Genomic DNA, 20,770 nt, shown 5'->3' with positions numbered 1-20,770 from the left:
TTCGATAAAATGTTCATTTTTGAGAAAAGTGATTAATTTTTTTCTTCCAATTTTTCTGATAATTTTGCTCGGAATTCCTCCGAAAAGTCCTGAAAATTTAAAGGAAAAATATTCATAACTTTTCTCAATAATGAGCACTTTATCGAAGGAAACTTGGCAACTCTCGAATGTTCGTACGGCGTTTTACCTTAGCACGGCAGAATAGTAGCCCGATTTTTCTTCCTACTTTAATCTACACCTCCGAATAACTCGAACAAATTGCCTCGCATCGTTGTCAAATAGAAAAAAACCCTTGGTTTCTTTTTCTCTTTTTTTTTTTTATAAAGGGGACCATATGCGAATTTTTGCGAGTGGATTTCGTACTTTCAAGCTCCGTCACGACAAAACGAAATTCCCTCCTGGTGGCGCACAGTGGATTGAGTCAATGGCAGAAGTCGGTTATGAAATTTTTGGCAAAAATTATACAGTTTTACGTTCATTTCTTCAAAATTTTAATTTTAAGGAGTGACTTCATAGGAAATTGCACGAGGAAACCAATGAAACTACTTCTAAAACATCAAAATTTCACATTAATGAAGATATACGCTTTTAAAAGTTTGTAAATCATGTCCGGCCTCTCCCATTGATTTGAACGACTGTGCGGCGCTTCGTCTTTCTTCGTTTCAACGGCTGAATGCAACTATTCGAGCTCTATGGATATCCGTGTTGCATATTTTCAAATTGAAGGCGCTCTGGATTCTCTAGTTTTTCCTTCCACTGCAAATCGCTCGCGGCGCGGCGTGGCGTGCTCGAAATTTGGGGCGAAAAGGCATAACTTTAGGACAACGAATTTTGTCAAGTCTGATTCTGCAGCTTAAACAGAGTCCAAAACATTCAGATATGAGAGCATTTGTGGCAATCGTTGCTTAAAGAATACTAAAGTTTAAATTAAATATGTTTTATAAAAGTTGGCCAAGCTTACTGCAGGTTTATTTTGTCTCTTTGACTCTTGTTTTGTACGAGAACCTGTACTAACAACACTAATTTGTGTGTGATTATCGACAGTGAAATTGCAAAAACGCGTAATTCGGTTTTGACCCTACAGAGGTCTTGTCATCATTTATTTTCTAACTGGAAAAATATTCATAGTCATTCCTCGAAAACCTCTCTGACTTTTCCCCCTGAGTTTCAAGCAGTGCGGTGCTGGTTTGTTTTCCACTAATAAAATAAAAAAGGAGTGGAGATTTTCCTACAAGATACGCGCTTTTGTAGTTTCACCGACGTAATGTTTCGAATCAACGATCTTCTCTCACCTTTGATCTGGCATGTGGTATTGCAAATGAGAAATAATATATATAAAGTCGCTTATAAACGCATACGACACCCAAACGCCACATATGCCTGTCTTCCCAGAGGTTATCAGAGGTTAAATGAGAAATACTTAGATAAAACAAACTTCAGAGGAACTTCTCGACAGGAGTTTATTAACTAGAAAAAGCCGCAGTCATGAGGAAATGATGAAGTTTTTGAGATCCGTTTAACTCGCTCATTCCTCTGTTACATCAAATGCTGTTCCTCTATAATTTATTATGTCATAGCGGATGACATTAACTGGGTACCGAAGAACGCAGTCGACACATTACGAGCCACGAGCCTGACCAACCGCAGGAATTTAAGTCAGAGGATTTTGACTAATAGTTTCTGAACTTTGATGACCTCCGACTGTTGATAACCGCAGATTTGAACAAAATTCTTACTCTCCTTTACGGTCAGACCCTAATGGATCAGGCGCATAAAAAATGTTAACTTAGTCGGTGTTATTTTGAACATATACGGAGAGCGTCCGCATCGTTGTTCAAGAGATATTTTAGCATGTGAAATTTTCTAGACACCTTCACTTGTCAGTGAGCTAGTTCATCGTGGAAATCAGAAATGTTCGAGGGATCAAGAAACTGTTGCCAAGAGATATGTCTAAGGACCACACACAGAGGACCGACTATATTTGAGCGATCCGGCGAAATCCGATGAATTTTTGTTTTTTTAGGTCGACTTAAATCGAATTAATTAGAAGATATTCTTCCTCAGAATTCCGATCTTAAAAATATGAGCGAAACATCATGTTGATTGATAGACTGTTGTTTAATCTGCGTTTACGCGATCAAATAGCTAGAGACGGAAGCAAATGTTTTTTCAACTCATAACTCGATGAGATACTTAGAATGTGGAAAATTCAAGGAATTTTAAAGTTAAATTTTCAATGTAATTTTGGTCCTCCTGTCGTTTACCTGAAGTATTCAAAGTGCCAGATTTTTCTCGCGGTGCTAAACCGTGATGATCTGATACATTTTTTGAGTATATCTGCTACATAGTGAGTAAATTTGGCATTGGTGTGTCAGAGCAGTATCAAAGATGGAGCCTCGTTGCGATTAAAACTGTGACAGGATGAATATGACGTGCCTTTGTTGTAGATTGAGAATCAGGACGAATATCACCACAGCTTCTGCAGCTGACAAATAAAACTAACTCAACCATCGAAAGTTAACTATCCCTTGACGTTAGAATCGCACCTCTTAAATTTAGCCGATGCAATTCGTGTTTTCTCCTTTTGCCTCTAGACTGCCTTTTTAGATATATATCTAAGACAATTGTAACACTAACAGATTGCTGTATTTCATCAGTCAACAAACTAACGATATCCTATTAAGGGTAAATATATGAAATCGTCACAACTCTTTTTTAATGGTTTATACTTATTGGTACTTAAAAGTTGATGAAGATTATCCTAGTTTAACTACGGGTATAAGCGAGGTGCAATGGTACAGCGAGGTACGCAGCTACAAACCGGAGCTAACAATATGTCGCACCTGCTTCCTTATTATTCTTTAATAGCTACAAGAAGAAGAAAGGACAATGCATAATTGCAGTCTCTCATACATTTGCGCGTTTCATTTCTTCATTCCTTTACTTGTTTCATCTTAGCGATCTCTGAAATTATCGAATTATGACATGTCTGTGGTTTTGTAGACCTCTAATTTAGCCGAAATAATTTTAGGTATTTAGTTCTGTCACACAAAATCTTCTGGATATTTTTAAAAAATTCACGTTCGCAAGAAATTTTGTCACAGTCATGCCCGGACTCGTCTTTTACCGTCCCGAGGTAGCAAATATTTTGTGATGGTTCCTAGGTACATCCTCCATAAAATTGCTAAAGAAGTGAAGTCCCAGTAAGTGCAAGATATACTCATTTTTTGTCAAATCCCGCGTGACTATCGCTTTATCAAAAAAAAATCCTGAAGCTCTTTTTTCTCTCCTTTCTCCCTCCCTCAAAATTTGCAGCTTATAAGCAACTGCCTACGTTACTTTTCCGATTAATCCAGGCATTGACACACTGGAGAACAAGGATGGAAATTAAATCTACGTTAACAGCAAAAACAAAAGCAAAAGTTCAGCAAAATTTCTCTTGAGCAGACTCACTATGGTGGAGAAACACTGCAAGTCTGCCATATTGAGGAAAAACGTCGTATGAACCTTCAGGTCGGGATGAACTTCCTTTGATGAAATACCAGTGTGTTGGGAAGTTCATCGATATTTTTCTTATAATTTTTCAGACCGTGTTGTTCACGATTTAAACTAAAATATCCTTAAAATATCTCCCTTATCCTTAAAGTGGCCTCCAGGCCTCCTATGGTGTAGTGGTTGTAGCGCTAGCTGTATGATGGGGAGGTCCCGGGTTCGATTCCCGGCCAGACGACCTAAGTTTGGTGGTCTCAATCAATGGTATCAATGGTTGTCTGCGGGACTGATTCAGTAAGGACGAAGGGGGGATGGGACTAAAGCGTAGGATTAGCCCTTAGATCGGGGGAAAAAAGAAAAGAAAAAAAAAAAAAACTCATAACCTTCTTCCAAAATACTTGTCTTATTCGGGGGAATTTGGCAGCACCCCGATGTTCCCACTGCGTTTTTTTTTCCCCTTGTTACGGCAGAAATGCGCTCAGTTATCGTAATTCGTGAGCCACTTTCCAATCTTATTTCGGCTTCAGCTGTAGTTTGCAAGAGACACGCTTGAAAGCTGGACTAGGGAACGTTTCGGACTTAAATTCGACCATATAAATTCGTCGCCTATCTGACATAAGGGCGGAAGGACATTCTGAAATGAGCCCTACCCTCCATACAACTCAATGCTTCTCCGGGCTCATCTCAATGTGTAGTTACGCCCTTATGTCAGCCAAGCGACGGTAAATGATAATGGTAAAAGCTTTATTCTTTATGAACGTCTGACAACGATGCGTGGGATTCGCGGGCGCCGCGACGGCCAACGACCGGGTTCAGCTGCGCCCCGCGCCGGGCGTCGCGGAGCATAATGAAATCAATTTGGAGATCCGCCGTTTGGTCGCTCGCTCACTCAGGCGAAGACACAGACATTGATGACACACATTCGTCAGTCGTCTCCGTTCATTCCGTCGTCACCTCAGTCTTTCCAGCCCCCCCAGTCCCGCCAGCCCCCCCCCCCAGTCCCACGAGCCCCCTCTCTCCCCAGAACCTCAGCCTCCCCGCATGTCTCCCCCAGATTACACGCAAAACACGTGAGCCCCTTTGAGCTACCGCTCTGTGCTGTACCGTCATGCAAGCCTGGACGAGAACGTGAATATAGTGTGTGCGGAAGTTATGCCTCACACTTCAGTGGTTCAGTTTTTGTGGTTTCAAAGGTGAACCTTTTCACAGTTTCAAACAACGATAAACAATAAACCCGCTAAAAATTACTTCAGACTAAATTTTCGCTAACGGTTGACGTTTTGAATGTCAGTCATGAATGACGTCATGAATGTTGATGATCAGATCTTGGAAAAGTTGCACGACGTTGACGAGCTTTAGTGCTCCCCCCCCCCCCCCCCACTGGAAAAAAAACACATTGGATCTAGAGTCCAGACTCTTGAAAGCATTGACAACCATTTCAACCGATAAGATTACTTCACGCCCCCCATGTCCTCTTTGTCTATCGCTTTGTCTAGCAATTTCAACAATCCTGCAGGACCGCTTTATTTTCACTTTGTCTTCTTTGACTGGCGCTATATCTATCAACTTCAATAATCAGATCGCAGTTTGCACAGAAGCGAAAAACCTTCATTTTCTGCGATCATGATAGTTGGATTATTGCCCCTCAGTCTACAATAACTACTCGTTTCAACCTACTGCCGGCTGATCGTTGAAATTGACAGACAAAGCTATGGACAAAGACGACAAAAGGATATGGTGGGATCCTGTTGGTGGAAGCGCACTGGGAAAAAAAAAAAACACATTGTATCTAGAGTCCAGACTCTTGAAAACATTGACAAGAAAAAATACTCTTGATTCAATCGGATTTTTGCTTGAATCAAAACGAAATCCGCTTACATTAAGAGGCTTGGTTCTTCATTTAAGCTAGATTCTAATTGAATCAATAGTATTTTTTCTTGTCGATGTTTTTAAGAGTCTGGACTCTAGATCCAATGTGTTTTTTTTCCAGTGCAAAGTGTTTTCATAGGGATCTTCACGAAGTAAGAAAGTCTTACTTTTACCCTAATACTCTATTCTCAAAGGAAGACCATTAATTTTTGAACACCCTGTATAAGTGTATACGTGCAGAGAGTCTCTGCGGAATATTTTCCCAAGCCCCATTGAATAGACTCGTATATGTGTCTACGGAACAAAACAGAGGCGAAATGTCCCGAAGACTCCGCATAAAATATTCAAGAAATGACAACGGGTGAGACAGATATTACTTTCAGGGATCTAACGTTACAGCAACATTCATCTCAGTCAATGGTGGATGTTAAAAATCGTGCCGAGCGCTCGGAGGAAGTTCGGCGAAAGTGTTTCCGTCCCCACGAAGCCGTATGCAGATATGCTAATTTTCTTGCCATACACTTATTTTGACGATAAAAACGTACTCGTTTTTTCTCCAAAAATCGATAACTTTCCCCTTGAGAGGCGGAGACAATGTTTAGTTAAGAAAATTTCCGGCAGCTCTCATCGGAAAAATTAGTTTCCTGCCAAAATTCTGAAGCGCGACAACGAAGTCACTTGAATATTCATCCTGTAAAACTTTTCGAATGAATGCGCTTCTTTAACCTCAAAATCTTACCTTCCACTCACCCTCCGCCACATACTGGAGATCCAGTAATGAACTTTCCCCCCGCACTAATAAGTGTTTCATCAACTTGCCCTTTTTCTATTTTTTATTTGCTCTTTTTATGTTTTTCTTCAAATCCTCTAAATTTTACGCTCTTGTTTTTCTAGTATACTACTCTCCTAATTTGTTCCCCCTTTTTTTTAAACTAACACTGGAACCTAACAACAGAGGTGTTAATGGATATAGATGCTAAGGCATTCCTTAAAATTAAACGTACACTGAAAAAAGTTCGGTCACATGAACCGAATTTTTGGTGTTCCATATCATCCCAACTATTCGGTTTTTCAAACTAAACTTCCGGTTCGTGTAACCGAACAATCGGTTCAAATCACCAACCTTTGTTCGTCAGTTCACTTTACCGTTAAATTTCGGTTACGCACCAACCGAAATTTCGGTTTGCCAAACCGGAAAGTTACTTTGACATACTTAATTAGTTGGGATGATATGGAACTTTTGTTCATACGACATAATTTTTTTTTTTCAGTGTAAATTACTACTACTACCATCTAAATTTTCGCTGAAGGGTTTCTTTTGAAAATAAATTGGTAAAATTCTAATTAATTGTGTTTTTTTTTGTCCGTAGGACCAGTGAGTTGGTTGCACTGATGGCTGTTTCCTCGACCCTTTTCTTGTTCCTACACACACGCGAGCTTCACCTGAGGCTCGAGCAAATGCAAGTCAAATTCCAACCAGAAGAAAGTTTTTCATCAGGTGAGTCATTCTTGTATACATATACTTCAAAATATCTTTCATAAGTTCAAGGCACACATTCGGTTATCAGTATTTACACGGAAAGAGTTTTTTTCTCGGTCTTAATTATTTCGATTCATGAATCATAAATTATATTCAGTGTTATTTTATTTCCTGATCGCACGTTCAGCACATACATTTTTGAGGATAATTCGTCTTTGCAAACTGCACTGGCGGCGCATGAATTGATGGTCAACAATAATTAATACACGAAAATTTTATTCTCATGGTCACTCAACAACCAACGTTGACGTATCCACTGAAATTTTAACTGATTACGTTAAGATTTTAAATTTATATTTCGGATTGCAAGTTAATATTCACTTTTGTAAAATTAAAACCAATCCTGTAGCGAATATAAAAGCGCATAGGTTGGTTTTTAGTGGACACCAGTGTTCCCGGGTGCTCCGTGTGCGAGATCCGTACGCTCTACCGCTCTCCGTGTTGCTATTGGCTGAGCGTCATTCTGTGACGTCACGCGTACGGATATTTTAAGATAGGGAAGCGTTTTTCCCATAAGGTTTTTGTCCGTACGCGGTCCGTGTCGGTATAGGGAATGTCCGCGCGGCACGGATAAATCCGTACGCCTGGCATCACTGGTGGACACGCACACACTGCCTGAGCAACAACTTAAAAGTGTAATTATTATTTAAACTCAGGGATTCAGGGTCCCTATGAGGTTTATCTGCAGTGGCAATTTTTGTAAGTTGGCAACACTGTTTTTTCCAAGTAAATGTATGTTAAACAATCGATTCTAGGTGAGGTATTGTGCCTTACATGGAATCGATTTATTCGATGGATTTAAATGGAAATGAACTGTGTTGCCAGGTCCGTGGCCCACTCGATTCTACTTTTCTACCCGAGCGTTGAAGTCTCCTTGCCGGTTTTTTTTTTGTTTGAATTAACATTGCATCGACGGGGTGTTAATGATCGATCATTGATTCCTATTTGAAGCTGTGGTAAATAATCGATTTTTAGGGTATTTGTTGCGAAACACCCTGTTTATCAATCCTTTTCCATATGTTTAAATGGCAGATCAATCGATAAATCGCAAGCACACCACGACTTAGAAATGGACCTTATTTTGCGATAACCGTTATATCTAGCTCATCCACAAAAAAACTATGGGAAATATTAAGGAAGTAGAGGAGAGGGAAGAACGTGAAAAGGAAAAATTGGAGTAGAGGAGGAAGAAGAAAACAATAAGAGACGAAAGAGGAAAATATAAGAGGAAGCTAAAGAAAAAAATGTTCCTATCAATATCATGATGTATGAAATTAAAGGACGAGCCTTTAAAACCGGTTCACCAACCTGCACATGTGAGGTTTGCCGCAGACATTACAAAACTGAAGTAACCCGATAGAGGCCACCACGCTATAGCAACCTAGCTCGAATTGCTACAGTCGTCAGGTCGCCGTCAACGATATTTTGCGGTGAGGTTATCATACAAACTCTGTCTCTTATATTACTCAACCATGTCAAATTTGAGAAAACCGTCTATAGAATTGTGTCTTTTGAAGTAAGACACGATGATCCCCTTTAAAAAACTGACAACCACGTTAGCGTCAACTTTGATGCAACTTCGTGAACATCCGTATTAAATATCCTGTTGCATACGTATTATCCTGTTGCATACGTTGCAAATTACTTCATGCGCTAAGACTAGACATACCGGTATGAGACTGCTCTGTATTTTAACCCTAACAACACAAATATTGATGGACTTAAACGCTTAATTTAAGGTCTCTTGTCGTGTCAAAAGGATCAACTGAAACGAGACTGCAAAAAAATAGAAACGAGGAAGTGGTGCAGACCATAGGCGTGACGCCTCAGCGTCGCTCCGAAACAAGGGTGTATCTCAATTTCCACGTGACCCCTGTTCTCCGCATGACTCTGTGCCCTCCGGGGCTCATGTGCAATTAGAGTTACGCCCTTGCGTCAGAAGAGCGACGTTATTTCAGACCGACCAGCCTCAAAGGTATGGTTTCCAATTAGTTAGTTCTACAGTCCCAGCATAACGAATAACTGCAGCATGTCAAAAGAAGAAACAGAATGTCACTTCCTTGCATGAGCGACGACCATACACGATACGGAACGTGTCCCCGCACAGTGCCTAAGGAAGAGAAATATTTCAGGCACGTCTCTCGGTGTTCTGTTTTCTTGTAATAAGCTCCTTATCACCGTAAAACGCTCGAGATAGTGCCCTCAGTTTTGCAAGTTGATCAGTGAAAAAAAGTAAAATTATTTATAAACTAGTAAAATAGTGTATGGACACTTTGAGTGATCGAAAATGTAAATAAAATATGTATATGAAGCCTGCACAACGCTAGCCTTCTTATCATTGATGCTGCATGTGCTCTTATTTAGGAGGGCTATGAGCGGATCCAAGTAGGGGGCGTACGCGCCCCACCTTCCACCCCGTTTATCCGAAAAAAGGAGGAGGAAAAAGAGAATAAAGAAAGAGAAAGGAACGGAGGAAGGAAGAAAGAAGGAAGCTTGGATTTGACAATTATTCATCACGAAATTGACTCAAAATGCATATTATAGATGCATTACAATTTCGATAATTTTCCGTGGGAAGCCCCCCGAACCCCCCTCCTGCCTCCCGTTCGAGTATGGATCCGCCTATGAGCAGAGCATAATACACTTCCTGTCAATGTACTCTAGGCGAAGAGGAGGCTTTTTTAAAAGGGGTACGGTTCGAAATAGACGATTTTCCTGCCCTTAGCTCCTTCTCGGTCTCATAACTCGCGACCAAAAAATGTCCTCAGCTTGCGGTGATGAGCCACAGGGGCCACAGAGAGTCAGGAGCAATACATCCGTTTTTCATCAAAATAATTAATGGGCTATTTCTGAGATCGGCCCAGACGAAGGAAGCGGGTTGAGAGGGGAGGGATTTTTTAGCCCCCCTACACCAAATCCAAATCCCGAATCCGCAAATAATCAGCCCACAGCGAGCCGACTATTGGAATTTACAGACTAAGCCATAGACAAAGCCATAGACAAATAAGACAAAAGAGATATGGAGGAATTTTATCGGCGGAAGCGGGTGGTTGCAATGGGTTGACGGTCATTTGCACAAGTAATGTGCAAATGCCCACTTTTTTTTTGGTCATTTGCAAAAACAAAAGGAATGGTCATTTTCACAAATTGCACGATGCGGCAACACCGCATGTTAGACGATTGAAAGATAATTTGTGCAAATGTCAATATTTTAAGGAAAACAAAAATTTGTGCAAATGACCTGCAACAGTTGCAATGGACAAAAGAGGCAGGGAATGGGCTAACTAACGGCAAGCAACGAGAGACCCTTATTGTTAGTCTGTCATTTTCTCCCTTAGTCTATAAGAACTACCCATTTCAACCGATAGGATCGCTCCCTACTTCTGATGTCTTCTTCGTCTAACACGTTGTCTATGAATTTCAATAATCAGCCCGGAGCTCGGCGTGTGACGGATCTCGGGTGGATGAACCGGCACGCGCCGCGGCGACCGAAACAACAGCCTCGCCACCGGGTGAGGTCGCCGGTCGCGGCCGCGGCCGCGGCGGGAGCGGGCGCGGGCATGAAACGAGGCACTTTTACTTATTACTCGCGCATGCGCCGAGCGCGCCCGGTGCCCCATGCCCGTTGCGTTTATGACACTCACGTCATCCTCATCCGCGATCTTCCTGTCCGCCGGGCCCGCCTCCCGTTAGAGAGTCGATATATCATTCCAAGCATTCCTATTTCACCGATGCAAATGCGAAACCCCGCGTGATCGCCTCCTAACTACTTCCTCGACCGCTTCTTTCACAGTTATTGAAATCTCCTTCTCGAGAATGGAGAGCCCGTCGCTGACGTTGAGTGCCCTCCAGAGGGGCTAGCACGAGTCGTAATGTGCATGAGAGAATTCAGACGGAAGCGAGCTTATCGTTGAAGTTGATAGACAAAGCTATAGACAAAGAAGACAAAAAGGATATGGAGGATTTTTGCGTATTGGCAGCTTTCACATAGTCATAACTCGCGGTTTTTTTTTTTTTTTTTTTTTTTTTTTTTTTTTTTTTAAATAAGATGCATTCTGCTGTTAAAATTGGAGCAGAGAGTCGTAATGTGCATGAAAGATTTCAGACAGAAGCGAGCTGATTGTTGGAATTGGTAGACAAAGCGATAGACGAAGAAGACAAAAATGATGTGGAGGATTTCTGCGTATTGGCAGCTTTCACATAGTCATAACTCGCGTTTTTTTTTAAAAAAATAAGATACATTCTGCTATTAAAACTGGAGCAGAGAGTTCATTTAAATGAACTTAGTCAAGTCTTCAAGGAGACTCGATTTTGAAAATTCCGGCGTTGCTTCTTTTTTCGGTAACACGGCTTATTGACACTCTCAGTTGATGATACAACTATACGTGCTCTCCGGATGTGCGTGGTGCGTGCACGATGATTTGAAGGCGCCTCGACTTTGTAGCCCTCGCCGTGCAGCAAGCAGTCGCGATGACTTGCCAGTCTTGCTTCGCTAAGGCAAGTCCCTGGTGAGAGATATCTGTAGTCAGTAGTGCAATATTGGCAATGCTTAAAGTTAAAAAATCATATCATCCTCTGAATGATTGTCTAGTTTGCGCAAAGATTCCATCAAAATTAGTTACAGTTAGATCATTAGATTAGATCAGTCCAATTTTTATAAAAACCATTCTGTTTCTAAAATTTGGGTGTCACTGTTCTCTTTTGATAACACGGCAGAGTAAATTGTCTTATTGTTATAGTACTGCGGACTGATCATTATAATTGAAAAAAAGATTATAGCATAAGATTAAACAAATCTATAGATAAAAAGACGACGGGAAAATGAAGCCATCTTATTGGTTGAAACGGATTTGTCAATGAGCTTGTTCAGCAATTCGTAATTCTTGCATTTTTGGAAACTAGAGAGTGCGCAGAGTTCACAGGAATTTTCCCCGATTTTTTTGAGCAATATTAACCCACGAAATACGAGTCCAAAAGTCCGTATTTTGGGCTCCCATTTAAACGCGCGCCGCTTGGCCCATCTCAAAATGGCGCCCATTTTCTCCGTCCGGCGGTGGCCACACTTTTGACCCGGCGTGCCGGCGGGTACCTCTGCATGCCTCTGCCGTGTGTGGGTCGTATAAACAAACGAAGATTGATAACACAAATGATCCGAGCAACTCGAAATCTCTTAATATTAAATAATTTAAATCCATTTTCGACTTCAACCAAGCACTTGGCAATAATATTCATCGTATTTTACAACCAGGAGCCACGGCCTATCGGCTCATTTTAAGGTGCATTCTGAAAATCAGTGTTTACAAGTCCAGTGTCCAAACCCAGACTGACTTTCTTCCTTTACTTTTTTTTGACCATTCTCTTTTCATTTTCGCCTCAAATCAAATGTTTAGCAGTTTCTTTGTCTTGAGTATGTGGTCCTGAATTCATTCAAGAGTTAGAAGTTCACCATTTATTTAGTATTATAGCCTTTTGACCTCTCAAGCTTTACCGATATGATCTCATGTAGTTCGAGGTTTCTTTGGCCCAAACCAAGTGATTACACATCTGATGTGTGTCTTATGGCTCTTCAAATTCGCAGTTTAGAACTAAATCAGAAACTACAGTTACTTAATCCAGTTCTGCTCTCTTGTTCAATGTTTGTCATAAGTGTTTGTTCGTGTCTGTTCTTTATAAGTGACCACTGTAGTGCATATACACAGTTATGCTATCGGTACAGGTATTATTTCTTGTTTTCTACAGTCAGGACTTTCTCTTAAGCGCAATAATTTACCAAAGAAATTCACCTAGTTGCGTAAATAATTTGGTGTATAGATATTCTGTTAATGTCTCCTTGCGGTGATGCAAAGTTTCTGAGATCTGTCATAAGTGGATTTTGCATTTAGACGGTCACTCTTGTCTGATAAAATTACTGCTCTACTTAGCAGCTTCAAATTTATACTTTGATCTCTGATTCATCACTAAATGACACTCGTGCGGTGTCATTTATCTTTAATCAGTTCAAAGCTATTTCGACAATGAATCATCAAAGGTCCGATCGAAGAAGGAATTTTCTTGTGAGTGCTGTGGCTGAACCGACATCACAACTCTACTATTGAAAGCATGAACCAAGACATGATCATTCGTCTGGAAGTGGAAATATTTTGCAACTCATCAGCAGGCCGATTATTGAAGGCTTAGAGCAACCCGACAAGACATCAAATTCCGATATATTGCATGGATAAGATAGGGCTATGTCTTTTCATGTCGGGCTGACATAGTTTCAATAATCGGGCAGCTGGTAGTTTAACAGGTAAGATTTGTAAAGTCACTTAGGTATTACAAGTTACATTCGCATCTCTTGTGGAACAGTTTATGTAATTATGCTTACCTTTGTGGAGATTAATTGATAACAAAGCGAGCATATCAATATCATAGCCTAACTAGAAAACCACTTACGTAGATTCACAAAGTTTCAGACTTTCTGTTTCTCTTCGATTATAAAATCATGCAACGAAATGTTACAAATATCATCCCCAGATAACCTTAACCATGTTCCTGACTTTATCTTATGGGAGGATGTAATTCTATGTCTTTTCAAAATCCTTCCATTCGTCTGTACCTGAGAAATTCAGTAAACCAGCAGACTTTCGGACTTTTAACAAGAATCGTCGGCAACTTTACCATTGAAATGATTCTTAGGTGTTTTTGAACAAAGAGATTTTATTAAAATTTTTGTTGGACAGGTTTGGTTCACCTTGAATTCTTAAATAGAGAGAAAAAAAACATTTTCTTCACTATAGAAAGAAATGAAACTGACCAAGCTGTAGGTAGGTAAGTAGTTTTTGATTACTTCATTCCATGAAATATGATGAGCCTTATTGCTGCAGGAAACACAACATATAGCAGGAATCCTCAAATAAATTTTATGTCTTGTACAATGTCTGTTGATACTTAAGTATATGATGATACCTATGAAGTACAAAATTTCTGAAAAGACACTGGGAATACCAGCAGAGTCATCTCAAAATTTTCTCTCAGGAACAAAACTAAAAATTGTGGAAGTTTCCTAAGAATGCTCTCAAGACAAATTTATGTATTATTCATAGATGAAGTGTAGCCTGCTACATATCATGTCGTATTCCTCTTCAAATATACATGCAGGTGAGTAGATTTTGAAATTTTGAGCGCACAATTTGCTTATGAAAGAAGCGAGCACTACCATGATTTCCACTTACCATTACCACTTCCTGATAAATTTATATGAGTTGATGCTTTTGAAAGTTGAGTTGAGATGTCGGTTCAGCCACAGCACTCACAAGAAAATTCCTTCTTCGATCGGACCTTTGATGATTCATTGTCGAAATAGCTTTGAACTGATTAAAGATAAATGACACCGCACGAGTGTCATTTAGTGATGAATCAGAGATCAAAGTATAAATTTGAAGCTGCTAAGTAGAGCAGTAATTTTATCAGACAAGAGTGACCGTCTAAATGCAAAATCCACTTATGACAGATCTCAGAAACTTTGCATCACCGCAAGGAGACATTAACAGAATATCTATACACCAAATTATTTACGCAACTAGGTGAATTTCTTTGGTAAATTATTGCGCTTAAGAGAAAGTCCTGACTGTAGAAAACAAGAAATAATACCTGTACCGATAGCATAACTGTGTATATGCACTACAGTGGTCACTTATAAAGAACAGACACGAACAAACACTTATGACAAACATTGAACAAGAGAGCAGAACTGGATTAAGTAACTGTAGTTTCTGATTTAGTTCTAAACTGCGAATTTGAAGAGCCATAAGACACACATCAGATGTGTAATCACTTGGTTTGGGCCAAAGAAACCTCGAACTACATGAGATCATATCGGTAAAGCTTGAGAGGTCAAAAGGCTATAATACTAAATAAATGGTGAACTTCTAACTCTTGAATGAATTCAGGACCACATACTCAAGACAAAGAAACTGCTAAACATTTGATTTGAGGCGAAAATGAAAAGAGAATGGTCAAAAAAAAGTAAAGGAAGAAAGTCTAAGTCTGGGTTTGGACACTGGACTTGTAAACACTGATTTTCAGAATGCACCTTAAAATGAGCCGATAGGCCGTGGCTCCTGGTTGTAAAATACGATGAATATTATTGCCAAGTGCTTGGTTGAAGTCGAAAATGGATTTAAATTATTTAATATTAAGAGATTTCGAGTTGCTCGGATCATTTGTGTTATCAATCTTCGTTTGTTTATACGACCCACACACGGCAGAGGCATGCAGAGGTACCCGCCGGCACGCCGGGTCAAAAGTGTGGCCACCGCCGGACGGAGAAAATGGGCGCCATTTTGAGATGGGCCAAGCGGCGCGCGTTTAAATGGGAGCCCAAAATACGGACTTTTGGACTCGTATTTCGTGGGTTAATATTGCTCAAAAAAATCGGGGAAAATTCCTGTGAACTCTGTGCACTCTCTAGTTTCCAAAAATGCAAGAATTACGAATTGCTGAACAAGCTCATTGTAACCACCCGTTTTCATTAAAAGGATCGCTCCATTTTGTCTTTCTCTATAAACTTCAATATCAAGTGCGACTATTCGGAATCATTTCTGACCAAATTTCGCAATTTTCTCATTTCCCACAAGACTTGCAGTCTATGTAAAGATAGATCGTGCATTGATAAGAAGACGGCGACCGAAAGGGTAAAATATTTTTTTATTTATTAATTTTATTTTAACAACTTTGGTACATAGAATCCTTTCAGGTATCGTGCATGTCTATTTATTTTTCAGTGCTAGTCGTAAATGAGAAGTTAACAGTGAAATCTAGTAATATACCTACACTGAAAAAAATAATATGCTGTTTTAGCACCTAGGATGTCAAACATGCGCGTTTGGTGATCCCGAGATGCTGCCTTCACCGCCCCCGCAGTTAACTTTACATCCTGTGAATGCAAATTCAACTACCTGGTCAATCAAGGCAGCATCTTAGGATCACCAGACAAATTTATAACATCGTAGGTGCTGGAACAGTATACCATTTTTTTCAACAACCACAGTGAATCGTAGCAAATGAAAACATCAGGTACACTCCGACAGAGTTACATTAGTTCGGTTCTCCAGTTTTCAAATTCTTAAACTGTGTGGAAATCTTCATTTTGAATGGCCGATCAATTTTTTTTTTTTTTTTTTTTTTTGGCGTCAGGTTTTGCTATGACTTTCAGCTTTAATCGAAGGAGGCAGCTTGATGCAGAGCCCACCCCCAGCCCCAAAAACATTTCAGTATTTTGATGAAAGAGGTGAAAGTTACATCACTTTGCCCCCTCGCTCCTTGGATTTTAACAGACATAACCGTGAAAAGGTACCAGATGTCCCCCTACCCCCAACATTAACTACAAAGAAAGAGAATGATAGACAAAAGAAACACGAGTAAATTAAGAGAAATGGAGATACGAGGGGAAACGAGGGAAGACCCAAAACAGAGCTCCGAATGAGGGTACGTCGTAAATGGGTGAATTTAATCAGCAATAATGCAACGGAAACCACCAACGCACGAGGTGCAAATTTTAAATAATCACAGGAACGTTGCCACATTTACAATTCAATCCTGCTCATTACAAATAAAAACCCCAGCCGAACCTTCGCGGTTTGGCAGCGGAGACCGCGGGGCGCTTTCAAGTTCAGCCCGCACTCCGTCGCTCCTAAAAGAAGTAAGTAAATTCACGATTGAGCCCCATTGCCCATATAACTCCATGTTCCCCAGGGCTCACATGGAAATGCAGATAAGCTATTACAGCGATCAGCCAAGCTGACCCGCGCTAAACCGTGCGAATCCTCTGATCATGGTTGCCAAATCGATGTGCATGTTTGTTGATGAACGGGGGAGAAAGGGATTTTCGACTCTCACTCTGGAGACATTGCCGAGACGGATTTATTGTTTCTCGGACTCCCGCGGCAGTTCGGAGAGTTTCGTTTTAATATCAGCCTCTGACGCCCTGGGAGAGTACTTTCACCGCGGGGTGCCCAGCCTCCCGGGCAGATTTTTGAGACTCCTTGATGCAGTGACATTATGCAGATGTATACTGGCCGATTAAGGAGAAAAGCGAGAAGGAGAAGAAGAAGTCTTCACCCACTTTTGGGTTTGTGAAAAGGTGATTACTGTCTCTAATCTTTCCGTTGCAAAATTACTGAGATGACGGTTTTTGAAAAGTTGAATGGATAGTGTGGACGTATTTATGCTATAAAGAACTACGTGCTACATAGTTCCTTCTAGCATAAGTATGTCCATGTCACCTATTGATTAAGAATATGGACGAATGGAGACCCTCTGCAAGTATTCTAAGAGTGGTGCAAGTTGCTCTTTACTGGCCTCCGACATTTTTCTACAGGCAGCTGTAGACTCTCTGATCCTCCGCTCGGAAAACAAAATTGGTCAAATCCCACTGTTCGGGTCAAATGAAATCTACTTTTGATTTTATACACACGGTTCGTTAATCAAAATTTTAGAGACTCGGTTATAAGAATACCTGAGCATACCGAGAAAATGTATTTGTACATCTCCGATAAAACTAGATTATGGGGCCGCTTTTAATGACCCCATAGCAGGAACCGTATCGAAAAGAGCCTTGTTAAAACAGGGCCAAAATTCGCCCATTTTTATACCCCCGATTTGGCCAACGGGACCTGCGCCAAATTGAAGCTTATGATTTCACAAGTTCCAGGAAAAAATTTCAGCTGGAGTTAATAAGCGGTTTCGCAGATATACAGGAGTGTGAAGAGGGGAGAGGGGGTTGCGCAGTTTCTGCGATAGTTGGCCTTGTCGGCAAGATAAGACAAGACAGCCCTATCTGCGCCGTTCAATACATCGATTTTCGATTTTTTTCGTGGCCATTGTGCCTGTAATCGGGAGAGTATTGCCATCTCAATCCTTTTACTACAGATAAAGTGTGCCGCTCTCTGATTGGTCAGCTATCGTGGAGCCCCAAAGTTGGCTTAATGTAAACAAACCCCAGCCCCTCCGCTCCTAGTTTGGCCCAATGTAAACAAACAATGGCCAAAAAGTTCTACAAAGTTCTAGACGTGATTTTGGGTATGATAGAAATTTTTCATATCCCACTTCTGAATTGAGTTCGGATCGAACTTTGATGAATATTTTTGCCAAAAGTTAAGCTTTGAGTGTGATTAACATTCATTTCTCAATTGATAATACGTATTCCTCTGGGTCGGGTATGTTTACATTGGGTCAACTTTGGAGCTCCACGATAGCCTAAAACTGATGAACCAATCAGAGAGCGGCACAGAGATTGCGATACTCTCCCTGTAGTCGTGGCTAGAGTCCCTTTATACTGAGAGTCAAGACAACACCCCCTCATGGAGTCACAACGGGTATATAAAGATTACAGAAATTGAACGTTTTTCGTAATCTTTGATCGGCCATTCTCAAATTCCTTTCTCCGTTCCTTCTCTCATTCCGTTTGTTCCTTGCCGAACCCTTAATTCCCTGGTCCATTCCAAATTATAATCTTTGCAAACGGTGAAAATGTAATCTTTATTCCCGTTTGTGACACTGCGAAGGCCTAAAATACGGGAACCAATCAGAAATGGATTCACATTGTCTTGACTCTCAGTATAAAGGGACTCTAGTCGTGGCGACATAAACGTCAACAATCAGGCTGCAAATATCGCATTTAACCTTGAATTTCCGTGAAATTCGGCAACTGCGGCTGCGCTGAAGACGAAGGCCGCGGCCGCTGTCAGAATTTTGCGGCACAAGTTCAACTTTCGCCGCTGCAACGCACGCACACGAGCAGCGAGCGAGCCGTGGCAGCCGCTCGCGCGGGGGGAGCAGAGCCGCCTGGGATCAGGGCGAACCGCGACCGGGGCCTGCGCCTGCCCAGATGATCGAGACTGACCCGCGGCGAGTGATGCGAATGCGACAACTTTGTGATTCACCCGACGGCTCTCCTCATTAAATCGCTTTCTGGTTCGACTTTTTTCACGCTCTGACGATCGACTCCACTTTCGGTTTCGGAATCCCAAAAACGCTTGATCGCTGGACACCGATGAGAGGCTCCGTTCTGCACTGCCGTGCAACGTAAAAACGCCGTAAACGCCATTTTTTGGAAACAATGTATCATTATCATAGCACACTGGGGAAAAAAAACACATTGAATCTAGAGTCCAGACTCTTAAAAACATCGACAAGAAGAAATACTCTTGATTCAATCAGATTTAAGCTTAAATCAAGAACCAAGCCTCTTAATTTGAGCGGATTTCCTTTTGATTTAAGCTTAAATCTGATTGAATCAAGATTCCTTTTTCTTGTCAATGTTTTCAAGAGTCTGGACTCTAGATCCAATGTGTTTTTTTTTCCAGTGCAGAATAACTTGTGTAACTTGAGACAATGTTTAATAGAATTCTTTTGCAAATACTATCAAGAACTCAATCTAAAAATTTGAGGTGCATGGTTAAAACGAGTTTTTATTTTATAAAATGTTAAGTTCCAATAAACGCGGGAAAATTTCGATGGATTTACGGCGCTCTTGCTTAGCAAGGCAGTACAGAATTCTTATTTGTTTTTGTTTGTCCTTACATTTTTTGCTTTTATTTCTTCCGTTTGTCCATTGCAACCACCCGCTTCCACCAACAGGATCCCACTATATCCTTTTTGTCGTCTTTTTCCATAGCTTTGTCTATCAATTTTAACGATCAGCCTGCAGTAGGTTGAAACGAGTAGTTATTTTAGACTAAGAGGCAATACTCCAACTAAGAATTCAATCATGATCGCAGAACATGAATGTTTTTCGCTTCTGTGCAAACTGCGATCTGATTATTGAAGTTGATAGACATAGCGCCAGTCAAAGAAGACAAAGTGAAAATAAAGCGGTCCTGCGGGTTGATTGTTGAAATTGCTAGACAAAGCGATAGACAACGAGGACATAGGGAGCGTGAAGTGATCTTATCGATTGAAATGGTTGGTTCCAATAAACTAAGGGAGAAAAATGATGGAGTAACTATAGGGTCTCTCGTGGTTTGCGGTCAGTAAATCTATAACATACCTCCTTTTGTCCATTGTACCACCCGCTTCTACCAATAAGATCTCTCCACATCCTTCTTGTCTCTTCTGTCTGTAGCTTTGTCTATCAATTTCATAATCAGCCCACAGTAGGTTGAAACGGGTAGTCATCAAAAACTAAGTGGCAATAACGCAACTAAGAATTTGAAGAACATGAATCATAGCTCCCAAAATTAATTTCATGGAGGCAATCCCCTCTCTTCTCCCGCAATGGTACTCTTCAGGAGCTTTAAATTGACTCAAAACAGGTGCTTTAATTTTCCCTTACTGTGACGATTTATAACTGTACCATTTTGTAAGACGTCGAAGGTAATGGCTAAACCTCACTTTTATTTCCAAGCAACTTGACTAGAGACAGAGGTCACAAGCTTTCCTTGCCGACTTTAAACATTTCTCATTTTTAAAGGCAGGCACATTCAACTTACAACAGAATGAACTCAATGAGAACTGATTCCTTTCAATTTAATTATGCTACAAATCCGATCCAATCGGCGGTTCAAACTTGAAGCTAACGAAATTTCTGCTCGACCCGATCCAGTTGATGGTACAAAATTACGAAATTTTTGCGGATCCCACCGCGGCTGAACTCGTTCGAACATGGGGAATAATTAAAATCAATCAACAAGCTCGTGACTTCTGTTACCAGTCGGCAGCCGAGTGAAATATGGCCGCTGCGTTTGACGTCCATCGAAACGGGGCAATTAGAAACCGTCTCAAGCTGTCTAAACATTGCAACTTGTTTAAATATTTGCGAAGAAAGAACCCGGCTCGGAGCACCATAAAGAAGTGGAGATGAGCATGACGTCATTCTTTCTCCTCGAC

General features: G+C 40.8%; 1 protein-coding gene across 2 annotated transcripts in view; it reads left to right on the top strand.

The window, feature by feature from the left end:
• Positions 1 to 20,770, top strand: part of pip (heparan sulfate 2-O-sulfotransferase pipe) — a 159,281-nt gene that overhangs the window by 105,450 nt on the left and 33,061 nt on the right. For both annotated transcript variants that reach the window (XM_072301859.1, XM_019054158.2), the window contains one exon: positions 6,732 to 6,859. In XM_072301859.1, coding sequence (XP_072157960.1) covers positions 6,754 to 6,859 — 106 coding nt within the window. In that variant the 5' untranslated portion in view covers positions 6,732 to 6,753. The remainder of the gene's footprint in view (positions 1 to 6,731; positions 6,860 to 20,770) is intronic.

The sequence above is a fragment of the Bemisia tabaci genome, chromosome 1 (genome assembly GCF_918797505.1).
Source record: "Bemisia tabaci chromosome 1, PGI_BMITA_v3".
In the NCBI taxonomy this organism is placed as follows: Eukaryota; Metazoa; Arthropoda; class Insecta; order Hemiptera; family Aleyrodidae; genus Bemisia; species Bemisia tabaci.
This window is presented reverse-complemented; position numbering and strand designations above follow the sequence as displayed.